This window comes from Nilaparvata lugens, chromosome 1 (genome assembly GCF_014356525.2).
Source record: "Nilaparvata lugens isolate BPH chromosome 1, ASM1435652v1, whole genome shotgun sequence".
In the NCBI taxonomy this organism is placed as follows: Eukaryota; Metazoa; Arthropoda; class Insecta; order Hemiptera; family Delphacidae; genus Nilaparvata; species Nilaparvata lugens.
Genome location: NC_052504.1, coordinates 93,391,607 through 93,414,032, shown reverse-complemented (window position 1 = coordinate 93,414,032; position 22,426 = coordinate 93,391,607). Strand labels below are relative to the sequence as shown.

At 34.7% G+C, this 22,426-nt stretch overlaps 2 protein-coding genes across 3 annotated transcripts in view; both read left to right on the top strand.

Moving 5' to 3' along the window:
* Window positions 1-22,426, top strand: part of LOC111059425 (testis-expressed protein 10) — a 71,211-nt gene that overhangs the window by 31,020 nt on the left and 17,765 nt on the right. The window lies entirely within an intron of this gene.
* LOC120349453 (testis-expressed protein 10-like) lies at window positions 11,207-13,114 on the top strand. The gene is made up of 3 exons (XM_039419632.1): window positions 11,207-11,305; window positions 12,122-12,326; window positions 12,636-13,114. Exons 2-3 carry the CDS (start codon window positions 12,135-12,137, stop codon window positions 12,846-12,848), a joined length of 405 nt encoding a protein of 134 aa, XP_039275566.1. The 5' UTR covers window positions 11,207-11,305; window positions 12,122-12,134; the 3' UTR covers window positions 12,849-13,114.

The window sequence follows — 22,426 nt, the reverse complement described above, 5'->3', positions numbered from 1 at the left end:
TATTCAGTATGGATTACTACCTCAATATCACCTTCACAACTGTAGTGAGGTCCACGTTATAATGGCAGTGGAGAAAAGAAATTGGAGACTAGCGTTGTCGATTCTCGGCCTTGCCACTACCATAGACGATAGCTGATACCGGTATATCTGATGTGATACAAACTATTCATTATTGTTTAAAATGATCAATTGTATTTTATTCGTCAAGAAATTATATTATTCAATGATCTGATTTCAGTTTTCTGAAAAATTTATGAAATATTTTGTTGATTAATTATATTTCTACATTGTGAAAAGGACGATCTGGCAACTTTGCGGAGCTAGAAAAGGATAGCGTACTGTTAGCCAACACATACATTGTATTCACGTAGTTCTATTGGACAAAAATCTGCTCCTTACTCCACGGAGCTCTTTAGTGAAATGCGAAAGAAATACTCGAAGTGGAACCAGAGTTGGCCTTTACGAATATATATTGTTCATAGGTTTCTAGAAAATTCTATAACTTTCTAGAAACCTTGATATAGTACTGGGTATAGCACTCAAATTCCATACGAATGTCTGTTTGATGACGATTCTTCTGGCATTTCTTTTCAAGTCTATTTAGTTGATGATCACTTGAATCAAACTGATCTACAAGGATCTGGATTTGTAGCCAAAGATCAAGTACCAGAACAAGTTTTTTGGGTAAATAATTCACGAAAGCATGAAAAGTAGTGAAAATACAACAACTGGTTTGGATCTAGTTCAGATGTCAGAACTCGTTAACTCGTATGTGTGATGTTGGAATTCGCAATCTTCATTATCTGTTTATTAACAATAATATTGATAGATTATCAACCCCAATATTCATTCTGGATATTATTATCCTAAGTGGTGTTTTCTAACGATCATTTTACGTAGAAAATGCATGAATGCATTCAATGTATGGAATGGCCGATGAAAATAATCTGTTGAGACAAAGACTAAATAATTAGAATGTTAGATTCCCTGCGCCTTTCCATGACGTCAATTGCTGCACCCCTATTAATTTCGAATGCGATAAATTGAACAGGAATATTCAAAAGATAGAGAAAAATTGATAAAAAATTGACCTGTATCGATACTCAATATTGATTCCATGCTTTACTCAGTTTGATCACTCAAATACATAGGCTCACTTAAGAAAGGAGACCGTTGAAGAAAATGGAGTATGATTCTAATGAGCGGCAGAATACTCCCCTGGAAAAAACGTATGAGAGCAGACACACCAGATCAATTATTTCTTTTTGATCCTGGGGCCTGTTTCATAAAAGTTACAAGTCCTGTAATACAGGAAAAGCTCCTGTATTACAGGTAAAATGTGGAAGTTTGTGTTTCATAAACAATTTTCCCTGTAAAACAATTTACAAGACATTTGCCTGTATTACAAGTAAATAATACAGGACTTTATCATAGTTGTGTTTCATGAAAAGAAACTTCCTGTATTACTGGACCTGTAAGATTTTAAATATTAATTTTATTATTGTTTTAGACCATCCTAAAACTTTTACAAGTGTAGGTAGAATCTTGAAAAGCGACATTTTGTTGAAAAGGCAACGTGTTAAAATGGATGAAGGTAGTAGTTCTAGTTCTGGTAAAGATGACTATGTTATTATTCGTAGGCCAAGAATTTTCAAGGCAGAATCTCTTACAATATGATGCAGAAAACTTATCAATATTATGAACGGTTTAGATTAAGTTTTCCTCAATAAAGCGTTATTGGAAATATTCAGAAAATGTACGTCCATAATGTTTTATGTTTTTTATTAAACAAATTTAATGTCGTTAATTTAATTATTAACATTTGATAATTAACTTTTTTTGAAACATTACTACTCACATAACTGTTATAATAAGTTATGTATGAATGTAATCTGTCCATCGTCAGAAATTTGATAATGTGGATTTTCCACCAAAACATCTTAATTTTTGCTCAATATTATATTAGGCTCGCTGGCCAATGAAAAACATTAATTCAAAATAGGAACTGTAATACAGGCGAATATTACGGGTGATTTTACAAGTGTAGAATTATTTTTATGAAACATAATTTTACAGGTTTGTAAATTTTAATTTATAAGTCTTATAATACAGGCCCTGTATTACAAGGGTTTTATGAAACAGGCCCCTGGTCAGACAAAAGGATTATATTAGATTAGATTAGATTAGATTTCATTTATGTATGTTACAATATTTACTGGCTTATACACTAATTTACATTAAATGACGATAATGCTAGTTATTCAACGATTTTCACAAAGTATAAATAATTAATCAATGAGAATAAATATAGAAATTAGAATAACGATAATATAATAATGTGATGTAACTTCATAAATCGGCGGTGTTTCAACAAATAATTGTCGATTCTTTTAGAAGGATATAAAATATCCTTCCCATTAACACACTAATGGGATGAAGAGAAAAAGAGTAGAATCGAACTTCACTCAGTAATTAACTTCTTACATGACAAAATGAATGAAAATATTAATATAATGTAAGTAAAAAAACGGACTTCTTGTTGTACAACAATATAATATATAGTTGTTTTAATTATTATAGTATTGTTGTATAAATAAGAACTGTAGACGATCAGATATGAGCCAGTTTTGAGAATGTCCGCCTTCAGTCAGTATTCAAATTCAGGTAGCCGCCAGCTTGAAACATCACATATAAAATATGCGAAAATCATTATTGAGATAATTGGAGAGATTACCAAATACTAGGCTACTTTCTTGATAGGAATGAGACATTGAAGCTATTACAAACAAACTCTGCGCTCAAAACCGGAACCTATAGTCTGTACAAAATTACTTCTCACTTGGAGAAATATGCGGCCCAGAGAAATGGAGGGAGATCAGCCAATTACAGTAATTAATTGACCGAGCGAAGTGAGGTCTAAGATTCAAGTCGACGGTTTGGCATTTCTCTTAATGTTTAAATGTTTTATATGTTGCGCATTTACGGCGAAACGCGGAAAGATTTTCATAAAATTTAACAGGTATGTTCCTTTTTAAATTGCGCTTCGACGTATATACAAGGTTTTTGGAAATTTTGCATTTCAAGAATAATATAAAAGGAAAAAGGGGCCTCCTTCATACGCCAATATTGGAGTAAAAATCAGACTATAGAGTTATTCGACATAAATCAGCTGTCTAGTGGACTATAATACTACCCGTTCAAAAGCATCGAACATCTTGAAAATGTATGTTTCCATCAACGTTGTAGACAGTTGCAGCCAGACCTGATAACAGTGCTCACACTCACATTCCGGACGACACGTCACGGTACAATATAGGACAGAAAGCTCTATGTTTATTTAGGATTTTTTCTAGTCATTTTAAATTGATAAATTATTTATTAATTTTTGAGAAAATATAACAACAGCTCAATGTAACTTACTGAGCGCGAGGTCTACTGTTTACAGAACTACTAGTAGAGTCATAGATAGAAGCACAGTTGCCAATTTGTCAGTCGTCCGACTACTTTCAGACAGGAAACTTCGCATGTGTAGCATGAGCACATGAACAGTCACCAGAAGTTGGAGAACGCTGGCCGCTTCAAAACGGCAACATCGTGCCTCTGTATCCCTCCTGCTTCGATTTACGTGTAGTCCTGGGACATATTTACAAACCATGTTACAGAAAAAGCCTACGATCGTAGAGGTCCACTGATTGTGCCTGTCAAATTTATTTTTATTTGTTGCGTAGATTTTCAGATTTGGTGAATTAGTTTTTAGAAGTTACATGAAAACATGTAAAGCGGTCGTCACACCAACGTCTGCTAGCGGTAGCGAGCTCGCTCCCGCGGAGGTAGTTTTTCTGGAAGCAGTTCACACCAAAAAACGTCCGCCAGCGGTAGTTTGGTTTTGTTCTTGTTTTGATGAGGCTGGTTCTCCAGAAGTGGGGGAAGGCCGGCAACCAGAGCGCTACCGATGGCGAAGTTCTGGAGTTCGCTTTCCATGTTATTAGATTGGCCAGGTCAGACCGAGCTCACTACCGCTAGCAGTACTCCAACTAGGAGACGTTTCAAAAGTTCGCCTGGCTCGCGAAGTGAAACTACCTCCGCGGTAGCGAGCTCGTTGTGACCTGCACAACTTAATAACATGGAAGGCGAGTTTTTTGACTTCGCTACCGCCGCGGACGCGAGCTCAGTGTGACCTGCCTTAACAGTCGTTACAGTCAAAAACAGTTGTTTTTGCTCCAGTCGGAGTAGATTATATCTATCCTAGAACTGTGCCCTTTCCCTCGCACTCGGTTTCACGAGTTGAACTTCAATATAATATTCTGAATTCCTGATTAACACCAGATCGCAAGGTACTGTAGTCTATACTCATCGTCGTCTTTTGAGTTTATCAATTTTCCAACTTTCAATTTGAACAGCGTCTATTAAACAATCCTACACCGCCATTTTTCATCCGTTTTTCAGAATTAATACATTCTTCCATTATTTTGCAAGAAAGGTAGGCCTACAGAGGATTTCTCAGAAATTAGCAAGTATTTAACGATGGATCTGGCCAAATAGAACTGGCCAACTAGAATCGAAAACTATAATCTGTGAAAAATTACTTTTGACTTGAAGGGACATGCACAGTAGAGAAAATTAGGGATAAAGCGGCGCGATGTCACCGTTCTGAACCGACCTGCGTTCTCTAATTTCCAATCATTGTTTAGCTGCTCATGATACGCATACGGATGATTCCTCTCTGGAAGCATTTAGTCACCTGAGTCTAATTGGCAACTGCGTTTCTACCTATGACTCAGTTCATCATTGCAATTGACTGATCTCTCTTGTACGGAGTATAAGTGCTATTTGAATTGGCGTTTGGACAAAGATTATAAAACGATAAGATCTTTGCTATAACAGTGAAAAATTGAGTACGGGAAAACATAGGATTCTACGTAGTTTCATTTTTGAGCTCTATAGGCCTGCTATTATTTAAATAAAGAATCAAAGTTACTGAATCTCCAGGTACTATTCATTCATTAAACCTGGAGCGAATGCATCTCCAGGTGGTCTACATTCGCCTCGATACCTAAAATTCAATGGAAAAGGAATTTTCATATTTGTTGGAATAAATACTTTTGTTGGACAAGGTGATATATGATGTAATCAAGTGAAGGAGAGTAAATGAGGCAGATGACGATAGTTTATTTCGATCAAATAAAATTTATTTAATAATAATTTCATCCATAGCCTACGAACGTTTGTTAAGCTGCGTTTACACCAAGGTTATTAACAAAATGTTAATAACTTAATCCTTACAGATTCTATTAGATTGAACGGAACTTGACAAACACATAATTATGTTCATCATGTGTATGATAAGTTATATTGAATTTAATGAAATCTATAAGGACGGAGAAATAAACATTTTCTTAATAACTTTGGTGTAAACGCAGCTTTAGTGTCTCTTGAATATCAACCAAAAACACTGTTGGGATTACACCTGTCTACATAAGTTTCTTGATATTAATAGGCTAGATTGCAGACTCTATAGAATTGATAAAGATTTTTTTGGTTTTTACTCTTGATACAGTAAAAACAATAATGTCTATTTCCACTATTTGATATTTTAATAAAATCGAAAGAAACTATTGGAATCGTTTAAAGTTATTCTACCATGACTTTGTGCTCAAGACCCCCCCCCCCCCAGGATCAGTAAAAACAATAATGTCTATTTCCACTATTTGATATTTTAATAAAATCGAAAGAGACCATTGGAATCGTTTAAAGTTATTCTACCATGACTTTGTGCTCAAGAAATATGGCTACATATAATCAAATTGATCATGTGATGATAGATGGCCGGCATCGTTCTAATGTTATGGCTGTAAGGACCTTTAGAGGAGCAAATATAGATTCGGACCACTACCTTGTTGGAGCCACGCTCCGAGCACGGATCTCCAAAGTTAAAAATATAAAGGGAGCCAGACGCAAGAAGTTCAATGTCGGTGCCTTGAAAGAGGAGGACTCTTCTCAGAAATTCAAAGACTGTGTCCGGGATAATCTGCGAGTTGAAGAGGATGAAGATCCATCTGGTATGTGGAGAAGCCTAAGGGATGAACTGGAAAGGATTGCAGAAGATGTTATAGGAGTGGAAAGGCAAGAACAGACCAAAACATGGTTTGACTACGAATGCCAAGAGGCAACAAGCAAAAAGAACACAGCCTATAAGAAGATGCAGCAGAGTCGAGGGACAAGGAGTACAGCCGAACAGTATAGAGCTATGAGAAGAGCTGAAAAGAGGATACATAAGAAAAAGAAGAAAGAATGGGAGAAGAAAGAGCTGGAGATCCTAGAAGCTGCAAGAGATAGGAATGAAACAAGAAAGTTTTACAACAAAGTTAATATTGGAAGAAAGGGTTTCATGCCAAGAACAACTTTGTGCAGAGCAAAGGATGGTGAACTGCTGAGTGAGCCGGGGAAAGTTTTGCGAAGATGGAAGGAGCACTTTGAAGAACTGTACCATCCTGCAATTCCACTGGAAAGGCCGGATGAAGAGGTAACTATCAACACCGACCTGGCAGAACAACCCCCTCCATCGGTGCGGGAGGTCCAATTGGCAGTGGAGAAGTTGAATAGAAACAAGGCACCAGGAGAAGATGGAATCCCAGCAGAACTTCTGAAAGATGCTGGAGATCACCTTGCTGAACAACTGCAAAAAGTGATCCATAAGGTGTGGGTGACAGAGCGGATGCCTGAGGACTGGACAGTAGGACTTATCTGCCCGATACATAAAAAAAGGGGATCAAATGGAATGTAAGAATTATAGGGGCATAACCCTTCTCAAGACTGGGTACAAAGTATTTTCAAACATTCTGTTTGCTAGGCTCAAACCATTAGCAGAAAGGTGTGTAGGGAAGTATCAGACAGGATTCCGCTCCGGATGCTCTACAATAGATCAAATATTCTCGCTGCGACAGATTCTAGAGAAGGCTCATGAATATAAAATAGGAAGCTCCCACCTCTTCTTGGATTTCACCGCGGCCTATGACAGTATCCTGAGAGTAAGGCTATTCGAAGCCATGGATGAATTTCAATTCCCAAGGAAGCTCATCAACCTTACAAAAGCATCCTTGTCTAAAGTTGTATGCCGGGTGAAGATACAAAACCATCTGTCGGAGCCTTTTGAGATGGAGGCAGGGCTGAGACAAGGAGATGCTCTTTCATGTTTGTTATTTAATATAGCTTTAGAAAAAGTCATTCGTGAGTCAAAAGTCAACACTGAAGGGAATATTTTTTATAAATCAACCCAAATTCTCGCGTACGCAGACGACATTGATATCATTGGAAGATCTGTGAATGATATGAAGGAAGCCTTTAAAAATATTGAAAATGCAGCATTGCAAATGGGCCTTCACATAAATGAAAACAAAACAAAGGTCATGATCACATCAACGAACCACAACATCGGGGAGAGGCTTCAGATGAATGATAACTGTTTTGAGGTGAAAGATGATTTTGTATACCTGGGCTCCATCGTCGATGGTAAAAATGAAACAACAAAGGAGGTGGAAAGGAGAATTCTCCTGTCCAGCAGATGCTTCTATGGTCTCTCCAAGTATATAAAAAACAAAGTGCTGAGCAGAGCCACAAAGTTTAAAATATATCGTTCGCTAATCCTGCCAGTACTCATGTATGGCAGTGAAACATGGACACTGTCCAAAAAAGACGAGAGCCAACTCAAAGTTTTTGAGAGGAGGGTACTGCGAAGCATCTGTGGTGGGATAAAAGTGGATGAGACCTGGCGGAGGAGGAAGAATGAGGAGCTCTACCAAGTATATTGTGAACCTGATGTGGTCAAAATGATAAAAATTGGTAGACTGCGATGGGCTGGCCACCTTATTCGGGCAGATGAGACCTACCCACCAAGGAGACTCATGCTGTACAGGATGGAAGGGAGGCGAAGACCAGGAAGGCCGAGACTGCGCTGGATGGACGGTGTTGACAAGGACGCACAAGTGATTGGAGCCAGAGGTTGGAAAGCGAGGGCGGAAGACAGAGACGAATGTAGGCGAATACTGGAGGAGGCCAAGACCTGTAGCGGGTTGTAGCGCCACTGATGATGATGAGTATCATCAATGTAGTAGCAAAATTGCCTTGAAAGTATAGCTACGTGTTCGGAGTAATAAATAATATATTTTTCTCTGTGGTATAGTTGAAGCTTAAATATAGAATGGGTACAATTATTGATCAGGGAGTTAAGTGAGTTATTGCATAAATTTCAACGTGAGAATATTAACAAGTTGCAAGATGTCACAGTGAAAGCAAAAGAAAGGGCACAATCAGACAATAAATAATGTATGTACAGAGATGGTGAGAATTATGGGAACAGCTTAATGTTTCTTTAGCTTTCTAACTGAAAGTTATTTTCCAATTAGAATATGATCCCCAAAGAAATAGTTGAAATGTTATTGTAAAAGAAAAATTTATCTGTTTCCATGATTTTTAAGAAATCTGTTTCATATATTCCTACTCATAATATGTTTCTTTTATTAAATTCTGATGGAATTTTGTTTAAACTGTATAACTTTAAATACTACTATAGTCACCAATGTATGATTGAAATATATGCATAACTAAATAATTATGATATTCCATCTTCAGCTGACGGCTTAGAAGCCAAGCTTATGATTTAATTTATATTTGAATGTATTGTTTTGATTGTCAAAAATCATTATTCTATTCTATTCCTACTTCAGGGCCTCTCTGTGGGCCTATATTTCATGATAATAATGTACAAGTTTGTATTTATTTATTTATTTATTAGAACAGGCACAAACACGATATTTGGAAAGAGAAACAGGCAATTGCCCAAAACTTCTTCAATTCCTTGATTTTGGCACATAAATAGTCCAAAGTGAGGTTAAGTTTAAAATTTGTATTGATACTTCAACCACATTAATTTGTATAAAACTGGAAAAAATGAAGAATATAATAACATCTACGAATGTACCATTTATGGGGAAACCCCCAGGACCCTCTATCCTTTGGGGGTATTCCTTCCCCCCCCCACTCATACCTCTTGGTTTTTGCCCACCTCCTAGCAGTTTGGTGAAATGGCGCCACTAATTCTATACCATTAAAAACAGATTGGGAATCAATCAGGTTATTTTTGTGAAAAACACGGGTAGCCTAGGGCTCCGTACCACCGATTGTCTAGGAGTCAAAGAAGAATTGGAAGTAGAGAAGACAGGGACTGAAGAGGAAGGTAATGTTGAGGAAACGGGGGGAAGCTACTCGCTCATTCTCATCTCCCAGAAAAGTCTCCATTTTCATGCTGCACCCCTGTCATGAGGACGACCTTATGGCAATGGAACACCCTTCTCTGTCTCTCTCCATGGTTATGACCGTGCGTGGACGAGGAGCACAAAGAAAAGTGGGGGTAGAAGTGTGCTTGTGAAGCCAGTAGTAATGCAGACTGATCTAGACTGTTGAACGAGGGAATATCCCTCCCCTCTTACCAAACTAACAACAGATTGTTCTGGCAGCTCGTTGTTTGCAGGGCCAGTTGTTATCGACCTGTATGCGAGCGCAAGGCAACACAACCAGACAGTGCAACAGAACGTGCACTAAGCATGACACACACTATTCACCTTCGAAAATGCCGCCTCCACACTCTTGCCCAGTGCGTACAAATGACGACAACTGTGAGCGTGAATTGCTACTATGCCACCCTTTGACAATAAATATACTATAAATCTATAAATGTTCAAAGATGTCTCTCTCCTTCACTCCGCCCGTATGTATGTATACAGTTAGCCGCTTGGCAAGCAACTTGGCTAGGGTGTGGCGCTGATATAAGGTACTTACACACTAGCAAGCGACGATGAGCGAGCATGGTCAAGTAGTAAGCCACATAACAAGGCCTGAGTGTTCTACATTGTAGGGCTCAGTTCAAATTAGCAGCTCAGCGATTTCAATCACACAAATATAATAATAATTATAGTGTAGTCACTTTACGTCTATAGTGAGGTCCAGGTTATAATGACAGTGTAGGAAGATAGGAGAAAAGGGTTGCCAGATTTCAGCCTTACCACCCAAACAGCTGATTCTGGTATATCTAATAAATTTAACTGTCCATGATTGCTGAAAATAATTAATCATATTTTATTTGTCAAGAAAATATATTTTTTGAAGATGTAATAATAAATTTTCATGATTGAGATCAAATATTTTGTCAATTATTTGAATTTCCACATTGTTGACAAACGATGTGGCAACATCGCAAAGCTTGAAAGAGATAGCACCATCTGTTTTGTTGAATGATAGACAAGGATAGCAACATCATTGCAAATCACACACTGCCATTATAACGTGGACCTCATTATATATCATGTTTGATCTTTGAATTCTGGAAATCATTCAAGATAACAAATAATATGGAGAAGTCTATAGTTTCTTTTCCATTTCAGATGGTTAACAGTAATATGATTGGATCATTTAAGATATTTTAAAACTAAACTAGAGCCTAAGTTATTGGAAATAAGTTCAGTATTGGAAAATGAATCAATGATACTTCATAGAAAACATTGGAGGACAAAGCTATGTTCCTAAAATCAAGGATGACAAAAATGAATTTATAAAAAATAACTTTCATAAATGAAAGTTGATTTGTCATTTACTCTGATAAATTGATCTGTCATTTATTCTGACAAATTTATTCGTCAAAATTCAAGTAAGCTCTGAAGACTTCCTACAGAATGACGACCACAACTCGACTGCGTTTCCAGTGGATAAAAAAAAGTATAAAATATCAAGTAGGTAGGTATTGAGTTTTCAGATGATTGGGGACTCAAAGCGATCATTTTATGAAGCTTAAAACTTATGAATCTTCAACAAAGAAGTCCTATTGAATATAGAAACCATTGCAGTTTTAAAGTTGTAAGTTCATTTGAGAACCATTGAATAAACATACAGTATTACCATAGATAATACCTCTATGGTATTACATAGTCACATAAATTATTGGTTTCGCTCACCAATATTAATATTATTATTTCATGTAAACGATCTCTATGAACTTACATTCACATTAAATATTAGTATATAACGTTCTTCAATTAAATTATTACATCAACACAAAAATTGGATGCACACACAAAAAGTTATTATTTTGCCACCTATAGCGCTCAAGTCGAAATCGCGAACATAATATTAAATCGCGATCCGGTAGGCCGTGTCAGATCTAGGACGTCACGAAACGAAAGCTCAGAAAACAGAAAGTGAGGTTAGGTAAAAAGTAAACTGTCCATGTGACTTGACTTACTGATATTTGTTTTGTGTAAGTTTCAAAATTTCAGGTTTGCTGTTTTATTTTATGATTAATGCATTTGATTTTGTCAATAATGAATTCATACGACGTTCTACAACTATTTCGTATTCATGAATAAATAATATCCTTTTATTTGAAGAGTTGAAAGATACTGTTTATTGTAAAGATTTTTTGTTTTTAATAATTAAAAATACTTCTAACAAGAAATAAATAGAATTGAAATAGTAATTAAACAAATTAAAGCTATTAACCAGTTTATTCTATTCTATAGCTATGAACTATTTATTAAATTAAGCTAATTTTAAACTGATTCTGGATGAAACATGGTTGCTATTTTTTTACAAACTTTATTTGTTTTATGATAACACGTTATTATTCAGGCTGGTTTTTTTAAAATTTAAAATTTTAAGGTTTTTTCACAATGTGTTCTCAATTTTAGAATTGAGAAGTCATAAAAATAAGAGGTAACACTTAACAAGTAAACCGACCTAACAACTAACAACCACATGTAATTGTGTTGAAGCATCAAGTTTGGTACAGTGTAATAATTCACACTAATATATTCCAACGTATCCACTTCTCTCCATACTTCCACGTATTGCGTTTTTAACTATTGGTTCCAATTATATGGTAGAATAATTTTTAAGTTACTTTGATTAGAATATTAAAAACCATACTATTATATCAAGTAAACACTGAAATATGTATATAAGTTATAAAAGATATGAAATATCTCCTCTTCCTAGTGTATCGTTTTCTAATCTTGTTAACCCCTATTTTTAAAATTCTTTGTTGTAATTTAATAAGTTTTTTTTCTGTTTCCAGATAGGAATTCAAGATGGTTAAAACGTCACATAAACGTTTCATGAAGAAGGAGAAGAATAAAGTGAAGCTGAAAGGCCAGAGACTGCTTCCAAAAGGTCAAAATGTTACAAATACTAATTTCAAAGTTAAGAAAATTGTTATAAAAGAGCAACTTAAGGAAGCAGGAGACTCCGAGCTTTTATCAAAGAAAAAATTGAATGTCAAGGTAAGTTTCGGTGAAAAAGAAATTAATAGATGATTTGAGTCTTGTAAGTATTCCAAAAAAGGTATTTAAGAAGTCAGCCTTCTTATCTCATTTGTGAATTCTAACTGATTTCATGCAGTTCTTCTTTGTTTTTTCTATGCTATGTGCAGTTGGCTCATTTAATCTTCCGCCCGCCCCTGCACCAATCAAATAGGGATCATCTCATTAGAGATTAACTTGATTTTGACTCAACTCAAGTTCAATCTACCTAAGTTTAATCCAACCCAACTTCAATTTTACTCTGTTGAACTCTATTTCTGAAATACACAGGAGTTGGTATCCCGACTAACCCATCACAATGTGGGCATGCGAAGAGAGGCACTGTTGGGACTCAAGCAGACCGCAGAGATTTGTACGTCGGAAGCGTTCGTTCGCCATTTGCCGACAATGCTGGAGAGTGCGGCCAGCCTGGTGATAGACAGAGACAGCGATGTTCGGGCCGATGCGCTCAAACTTCTCCGTGCAGTTCTCGCCAAGGTATAATAATTAATATTCCTAAATTCAACTAAAGTGTAAAACACCAAACACCTTAATTCAACTAAACTAACTATGCTAGAGATATAAATAAACATAGAAACAAGTTGTGAGTTAACAATTTTAAAAAGGGTACTTAGATTTCTATTTTTATTAAAAAAAATTGTAACTAACCATTGCATGTAATATTGTAATTTATCTAATATTTTGTGTAATTGATGTTGTAGTTTTAGTTTTTTTTGGGAAATAAACATTTTATTTATTTATTTATTTATATTCAAGAGTAGCACAAGTTGTGAGTAAACAATTTAAAAAACGTTACTTGTATTTCGATTTTAATTTATATTCAAGAGTAGCCCTAACGGAAAAAAATACAATTTGATGGCGAATCAACCTAATATACTAGAGATTTATAATGGTTGAACAACCAAATCAAGTTTCTCGTTTCTTCAATAAATGAGTGGTAGAGACAGCAACATATATAGTAAGTGTGAAGTGGTTGTGAAAAACAATTTACTCCAGTGAACTAGAGATTTTTCTATTAAAGAGCTCTCTGACGTGTCATTATAGACGGTCAATTGCTAGAACAACCGAAACTAGTTTCTAGTTTATTCAATAAATGAGTGGAAGAGACAACAACGTAGTAATTGTTAAGTGGTTGTGACAAACAATTTACTCCAGTGAACTAGAGATTTTCCTATTAAAGAGCTCTCTGACGTGTCATTATAGACGGTCAATTGCTAGAACAACCGAAACTAGTTTCTAGCTTATTCAATAAATAAGTTGAGGCTACCACATAATAGTAAGAGATGTGAAAAGAACCTTATTCCAGTGAAATGATTGTACTAGAGATTTTTTTAAAGAGCATTCTGATATGTCATCATTGACAATCGTAGAACAACCGTAGAAGGTTGTCTACAGCTGTCTACAAGTCTAATAAAGATGAAGATGTTGGTTTCAAAATCAACTGCATTCCTGTGTACAAGTCTAATAAATGTGGATGTGACAAAAATAAAACTGAATTTTCTCAATTAATTGATGGAAAGTTTTGAATGAGAATTGATATTGTGGAATTACTCCATAATTGAAAAAACTCAGCTTTTTTGTCACATCCTCATTTATTAGACTTGTACATTAGGACTTCAGTTTTGAATTGAAACCAACACATCTTCATCTTTATTAGACTTGTACATAGCTGTAATAGTGTTGGTTTCTACACGAAACTGCAGTCCTGTGCACAAATCCAATAATGTGGATGTGACAAAATGAAACTGTGTTTCTTCAATATTATGGAGAAATTCCACAATATCAGATTTTATTCACATTACATTATTATCTGATTCGCTAATTTGTTCTTGAGGTATCTTTAGCTTGGTGACATGGCTTAATCAAGGTTAAATTTAATTTGATGGATACGAGCAACCGTTGTCCTGTAAACAAGGGATCCAAGTCACTTGGACCCGTTGTTTAATCAAATAAACAGCTGTTTGAAAATGTGGTTTGAAAATTTTACACCAGATGTCAGCACTGATTAGACTTACGCTTATACCTCTTGTATACTATTTTTACCACTTTCAGCTATCGATTACTGTAGCTAACCCAAAAAAATAAAAAATGTCACTTGGACCCCTTGTATTCTGACCCCCTCAATTGATGTTGCGGTGCCAGATGTAGAAATTCTTAAAAAACCCGTGGAGAGAAACTCAGGAATTATCAGGAACTCGCATTCGAACTCAAAAATATGTATGGCTTGCACAAGGTCAAAATATTGCCAATTATTATAACTGTGGGGGGGCTGATACCAAAAACAACAGTGGAATGCTGCAAAATGATTGACGTTTCAGACAATCTAGTAGAAAAAACTAAAAAATCAGTTCTACTAGATATGGCAAGTATAGTGCGTCAAACACTGCAATGTACTGGTAGTTGAAATGTAGGCTGATGAGAACAATCTGAATAATAGCATAGAGAAACAATAGCATAAGTAGATATCCATGGTATAGGGCATTTATGTCGTAATTTTTACTGTTATCTCAAGCCGATCATCCACGTAGTTCTTTCCCGTGAAGCTATGTGACGCTGGTAGTCTCTCATATTGTGCCGTTCATACACTCTTACCCGGTCAAAACAGTAAAAATCGACAGTAATCGGCTTGAGATTGTGCCAAAGAAGATAATTTTGAATAAAATTTAGAATTTAGAAATAGGCCGGCACATCTAGAAAATACCTGAGTCTAGACCTAATTCATGCAGGTGAACGGGCTACAGTCAAGAAAACTTCAATTAATCTTGCCATGCCTGATTTAATAGGTTTATACTATAGAAAATCACTACAATTTGAAATAATAGAAAAATACAAACAGTTTCAATAAACATTGGCAGCTAAAATCGAACAACAGAAACAACAATATCATGTTACTTTGTTGACATTCTTCATCTGATTCGGGGGCGCATTACTATCCCCGTTTAGATAGCAATACGTCACAAAACCAAACAAGATCAGTCATAAAATAACCAATCAATTTCAACATGAATTACTCAAGAAAGAAAAAAACCCGTTGAACCCAAATTTCGTCGATAGTAACCCATATAACCATTTCATAATAATTTTGAATCCCCACTTTTATTGACATTCTCGAATGAACCTTTGTTTCACTACACTGCACTTTCGTTGGTTTGTACGTTGCTTTATCGTCGGGGTTACAGTACCTTGTTTTGGCGGTGAGCTTTTACCGGTTGAATTTGGCTTGACGGCGACGTCCTCTTACGTCCCTAGACCTGTCGTCTGAACGGGTGTCTTGAAGCGGTTTACATAAAGTTGCGGAACCAAAGGGGTGGTAGTACAAGAAGTTGGTTTGGGGACACACATGAACCGCTGTAAATAAATGTATTACAGCATTAATTTCTAACTCTTCCTACAATTCATCAAAAGCTAAAACAGGAGTTTATTCTGTTATTTAATTTAGATTTTATCTTGATGTTCTGATTTCATTCTCAAAATTTAACAGATTTAAAACAAATTTACTTGCCAGAGTGTCATTAATATACAAAGCAACTTTATGAAAACACTCGTAATAAATTGATATAATGCTTTTAGAAAAATGAATACTTCATTAATTATGATGTTAACTTTCATGATATTTTTGGTTTGGTTTGCGAAATCAAATATAATTTTTCATATAGTAGCTCGGCTAGTATTGTTGGAAACTTGTGCGCCAGCCAACATTTATTTTATTTATTAATTATGAACTTTAGGACGCAATCCAAGTGTAAATAACGGGCATTCGCCCAAAACTGCTCAGAACCTTAATTAAAAATGAACATTCATTAACATTAATTCCTGGAAAAGAAAAACTTTCTTCTTCGTCTATTAAGATTTCTATCATAAAAAAATTACTAAATCATTCGAAGCCTTAATGACATAAGAAAACAGAGTCTGAAAAATATAAATTATAAAATGTCATAAACTCAATATGAACATAATCTTAAAAATTTCATTCCAATTTAAATGCTATCTTCCTGACTTTCAGCAATACTCTACGATAATATATCTCCAGAAACAATAACTCAAATGTAACGTAACTGAAAACTTTCTATACTTCTGTAGAAAAAAAATTTATAAGTATCTTCCATCACTAATAAAATCAAAAGGATTATTCTCAATCAATATTATTAACTTGAAAAATAACAGGCTTAATTAATTCAATACTCTTATGGAAGTTTCAATCACTAAAACTCCCTAAATTATATTTTAACCTTATTTTACGTACCTTAGCGGTTATTTGAAGAAACAATTATTCGTACATGATGAAGAAACACAATTAAACTTTTCAGGACATGGCACTACTAGAAAATTTAAACTTTAATAAAAATAAAACTAACTAATGATATAAACTTGTAAACTTGCCCAAAAAGGGCGAAACATAATGACTACATCTTTACTCTCGTAGTGCTCCTAGCAAAGTGTCCTCCGAAACGTAATCTGGTCTGTCGGCTGGGGAATCGCCCCACTACTGTATTTAGAAACAGGTCTCCTATTGGGCGAAGAGAATCAATTTGACCAATCGTCGAGTGCCTTCTAGAGCCTTTGGACCAAATAGTAACTGCAAAATCGGTAGTTTGTTATAATTTCAATGCTTGCTGTTTTCCAACTTATCGCATTTTATGTCACGACAAGAAGGCTAAGTTTTAGAGATAATTCCATAATCTACATTCCTCGACGACTCGGAGCCACAATTTTTAAATATCTATCATTGGAAACTCGAAGTCATGGCCGTTCATAATAGAGAGAGAAAATAATTTATTTCGCTAACTCACTTACAATAATGGCTCTAGTCTATTGCGTATTAAATTTACTATTATAACTTGGGAAAAGGCCTGAATTAAAGAGAGTGCACGGCACACTCCCCTTCCTTCCGGTGTGAAACACGCAAAAAGAAATCTAATCAGGATATGTTACCATAGAGGCATTCTGTATGATTTGGAGAGTCGAATTTCTGGATTGATAGTAGGATCCAATTTGAAGCGGGCCCTCTTCAAAAGAAATCTCTTTAATCATTCCGAAATTCAGCAAAATGTATAACTAATTGAGATTTGTGGCAAGAGTCTTTAAAACTGTGGCAAGAGTCAGGACAAAACAATATGGACGTGTCCACCCTTAAGTAGGTACTAAAGACGGACCGAGTATAATAATCTTGAATACTTCAATCACTTTATTGAGTCCCTGGTTATTTTCTTGGCAAACTCTAACATGGGAAAACGTTTAAAAGACATCATAGTTTTAATTGGTTCTATGTTACTCTGCTGTTGTAAAATATGAAGTACGTTTGATCATAATAGTAAAGGATGAAACTTTTTCACTCAGCTGAATGTATTGAAATCTAACTATCATTACTATAGAGTTGAGAGTGCAATATATTTTTAACAATATAAACTAATTCGATAGGCAAAACTATTCTACATAGACTACGATTCAAAGATAACAATGAGTGAAATTGCATTATTTGATCAACGCGAGAGCTATATGACACAAGCACGATTTTGCATTCCACAATCATGAGAAAAACACTTTTCATTATAATATTCTAGTAGGAAACTTCTACCACAGAACGCTAGTCAAAACAAAACTATGATCGAGTGCCAGGCTATTATTTATCGCAAACTCAAAGTACGTGACATTTTCTCTAAACACTGGGAGCATAATTTTCATCGCATGATTTAATAATATGAAAATCCAGCTCGAACTTAGCATTGTTGGACTGCTACTGCTTGCCTTCTGATTACCAACATTATTGAATTACCAATACACTAACACATTAATAGACTACTAATACACTATTACTGATCTCAAGTTCACTGACATTTTCAACCTTACTGGAGCCTCACATAATTATTTCTCAACAATAAATTCATATCCAACTAGTTTCAATTACTCTACTAGATCTCAAAATATCTCAACTTATTCACATGGAAAACTTGATTGCAATTTTACTATTCATCATTAAAAAATTTATCATTTCATCAAAGATTTTCCTATTTTTTTTTATTTATTAATTCTTTTTGACTACTTATCTCTAAAGGGTCCTACTACTGTTAATTACCCCAATTTAATTTCCCAACAAAAATTCTATTTCCTTTTTGACACGAATTTTCCTACATATTTCTACTTCATATCCCCCAATTAACTTTTAATCAACCTTTCAACTCTCAACTACAGAATAATTTAAACTCATGCTTAACTCAAGAGATTTTCCCTTTTCATTTCAAATTCAACTAGAAGAATTTCACTGTTAATTTTATTTTAATTTAACCCGTTCAGTACTGTTCCAATATTTATTTCTACTTTCACTGATAACCATTTAAACATTACCTAGGTACTCGAAAAAGTTTCTCTGTTATTTTATTTGTATACCTTAACTAATCACTTTAAATATTCATTGTCTAAAACTTTCAATTTTCGTTACCATATACCAAATTTCTAAGCAACTTTAAACTCAATAATACCCCCTTTTTTTTTTTACTAATTATTACTGGTTTTTGCGGCTGACTTTCCTACCAAACATTAACGAACCTTTTGACTGGGCTTCCCTAAACTGCATTACGCTGATTGTTTTCCTTACAATCACTACGAAGACTCACTAAATATTCTAGATTTCGGTTTACGTTATTCTACTGACGAGCCCCATAACTCTCGAATGAACCAGACCGTTTACTAGATACAAAAAAAATCTTAGCTACACCATCTTCGGTGCCTTTCGCTAAAATTATACCATTCCACCGTACAAATTTGCAAGGTTAGTCACAGCTAGATTCCTTGATTTGTTACATGGACAACTATCGGGCAGTGCTCCGTTCTCTCTGGACACGGACCTACACTCGCGCCGATTACCTAAATTCAACAACAACACACACAGGCAGGACATCCCCTTGTCCTCCTCTAAATCTTGAGTCTCAACTAAACAAACAAAAAAATTCCCCACAGTCTACAGGAAACGTTACCAACACAACGGATCTTTACACTATCACTACGCATGCCTACCGCAAAAATCACACCTAAAAAAAAAATATCTCCAATAATAAAACTGATTCACCTTTTCGAGAATAAACATTACTGATAAAGGGACTTAACAACCTCATCTGAATCAACTTATTTTCATACAAATTCCCAAGGATTTGATTATCGTTTCAACTTTAATCTACAATATCTAATTGTTTAGTTTAAACATCTCAAGGCCAAAACTACTCATCAACTTTTCAAAACTACATATCAACAATAACTAATAAAACAGTTTCCTATTTATTCTCTGATTACCTTCGATCTACCTAAACTTATCAAAAAATTTCCTATTTTCCTCAAACATTCTCCCATAATAATTTCCGAATTTTCCTAATTTACTTGGGTTGACCTTTAAAATCTCAATATTCCCTTTCACTACTACTATAATGATATTCAACTACCAGACGTGAGACCAGAATACGTACGTTGACATTACAATAATTTCTATCATCATTCACGGAATTACAGAATGCAAAAAATTTATTCAGCACTTTGAATCAGTTGTTTTTCACCTATGCTAGTTTCTTCTACTAATTTTTATTCTACCGTTAAACCTTTAATTTCTTAATGATCAATTTCAATATGAAGTTTCAGAATACTTTCAACTTAAGCTTCAATAATACCTGACTTTATCTTCAAGCGCTTCAAATATTTTCATTTTAATGGATTTAACATAACTGAATAACTTTCCTGTTTCATCTACGATTATTTAAACTTCAGAAAAATTGGAGTAGCAACCATAAATTATTCATTCAACTCCAAACCTAAAATATTGACAGTGAACACGTTCACAGAATGAATTATTAAGTATAGACTCAGAAAAATTGATCTAGTATTATTAGAGTAAGTTATGAAAAATTTAATTTTTTAGAAAATTTGAATTCCAGAGATTTAAATATCTCTAGACAGCAGAGTGGCGCAGTTGTGTGCCAAAGAAGATAATTTTGAATAAAATTTAGAATTTAGAAATAGGCCGGCACATCTAGAAAATACCTGAGTCTAGACCTAATTCATGCAGGTGAACGGGCTACAGTCAAGAAAACTTCAATTAATCTTGCCATGCCTGATTTAATAGGTTTATACTATAGAAAATCACTACAATTTGAAATAATAGAAAAATACAAACAGTTTCAATAAACATTGGCAGCTAAAATCGAACAACAGAAACAACAATATCATGTTACTTTGTTGACATTCTTCATCTGATTCGGGGGCGCATTACTATCCCCGTTTAGATAGCAATACGTCACAAAACCAAACAAGATCAGTCATAAAATAACCAATCAATTTCAACATGAAATTACTCAAGAAAGAAAAAAACCCGTTGAACCCAAATTTCGTCGATAGTAACCCATATAACCCATTTCATAATAATTTTGAATCCCCACTTTTTATTGACATTCTCGAATGAACCTTTGTTTCACTACACTGCACTTTCGTTGGTTTGTACGTTGCTTTATCGTCGGGGTTACAGTACCTTGTTTTTGGCGGTGAGCTTTTACCGGTTGAATTTGGCTTGACGGCGACGTCCTCTTACGTCCCTAGACCTGTCGTCTGAACGGGTGTCTTGAAGCGGTTTTACATAAAGTTGCGGAACCAAAGGGGTGGTAGTACAAGAAGTTGGTTTGGGGACACACATGAACCGCTGTAAATAAATGTATTACAGCATTAATTTCTAACTCTTCCTACAATTCATCAAAAGCTAAAACAGGAGTTTATTCTGTTATTTAATTTAGATTTTATCTTGATGTTCTGATTTCATTCTCAAAATTTAACAGATTTAAAACAAATTTACTTGCCAGAGTGTCATTAATATACAAAGCAACTTTATGAAAACACTCGTAATAAATTGATATAATGCTTTTAGAAAAATGAATACTTCATTAATTATGATGTTAACTTTCATGATATTTTTGGTTTGGTTTGCGAAATCAAATATAATTTTTCATATAGTAGCTCGGCTAGTATTGTTGGAAACTTGTGCGCCAGCCAACATTTATTTTATTTATTAATTATGAACTTTAGGACGCAATCCAAGTGTAAATAACGGCATTCGCCCAAAACTGCTCAGAACCTTAATTAAAAATGAACATTCATTAACATTAATTTCCTGGAAAAGAAAAACTTTCTTCTTCGTCTATTAAGATTTCTATCATAAAAAAATTACTAAATCATTCGAAAGCCTTAATGACATAAGAAAACAGAGTCTGAAAAATATAAATTATAAAATGTCATAAACTCAATATGAACATAATCTTAAAAATTTCATTCCAATTTAAATGCTATCTTCCTGACTTTCAGCAATACTCTACGATAATATATCTCCAGAAACAATAACTCAAATGTAACGTAACTGAAAACTTTCTATACTTCTGTAGAAAAAAAATTTATAAGTATCTTCCATCACTAATAAAATCAAAGGATTATTCTCAATCAATATTATTAACTTGAAAAATAACAGGCTTAATTAATTCAATACTCTTATGGAAGTTTCAATCACTAAAACTCCCTAAATTATATTTTAACCTTATTTTACGTACCTTAGCGGTTATTTGAAGAAACAATTATTCGTACATGATGAAGAAACACAATTAAACTTTTCAGGACATGGCACTACTAGAAAATTTAAACTTTAATAAAAATAAAACTAACTAATGATATAAACTTGTAAACTTGCCCAAAAAGGGCGAAACATAATGACTACATCTTTACTCTCGTAGTGCTCCTAGCAAAGTGTCCTCCGAAACGTAATCTGGTCTGTCGGCTGGGGAATCGCCCCACTACTGTATTTAGAAACAGGTCTCCTATTGGGCGAAGAGAATCAATTTGACCAATCGTCGAGTGCCTTCTAGAGCCTTTGGACCAAATAGTAACTGCAAAATCGGTAGTTTGTTATAATTTCAATGCTTGCTGTTTTCCAACTTATCGCATTTTATGTCACGACAAGAAGGCTAAGTTTTAGAGATAATTCCATAATCTACATTCCTCGACGACTCGGAGCCACAATTTTTAAATATCTATCATTGGAAACT

What these genes read in the sequence shown, in the direction of transcription:
- LOC120349453 (XM_039419632.1), top strand. Translation starts at nt 12,135, where the DNA reads ATGGTTAAAACGTCACATAAACGTTTCATGAAGAAGGAGAAGAATAAA. An exon ending in AGAAAAAATTGAATGTCAAG is followed by an intron (nt 12,327 to 12,635) that starts GTAAGTTTCGGT and finishes TGAAATACACAG; the next exon opens with GAGTTGGTATCCCGACTAAC.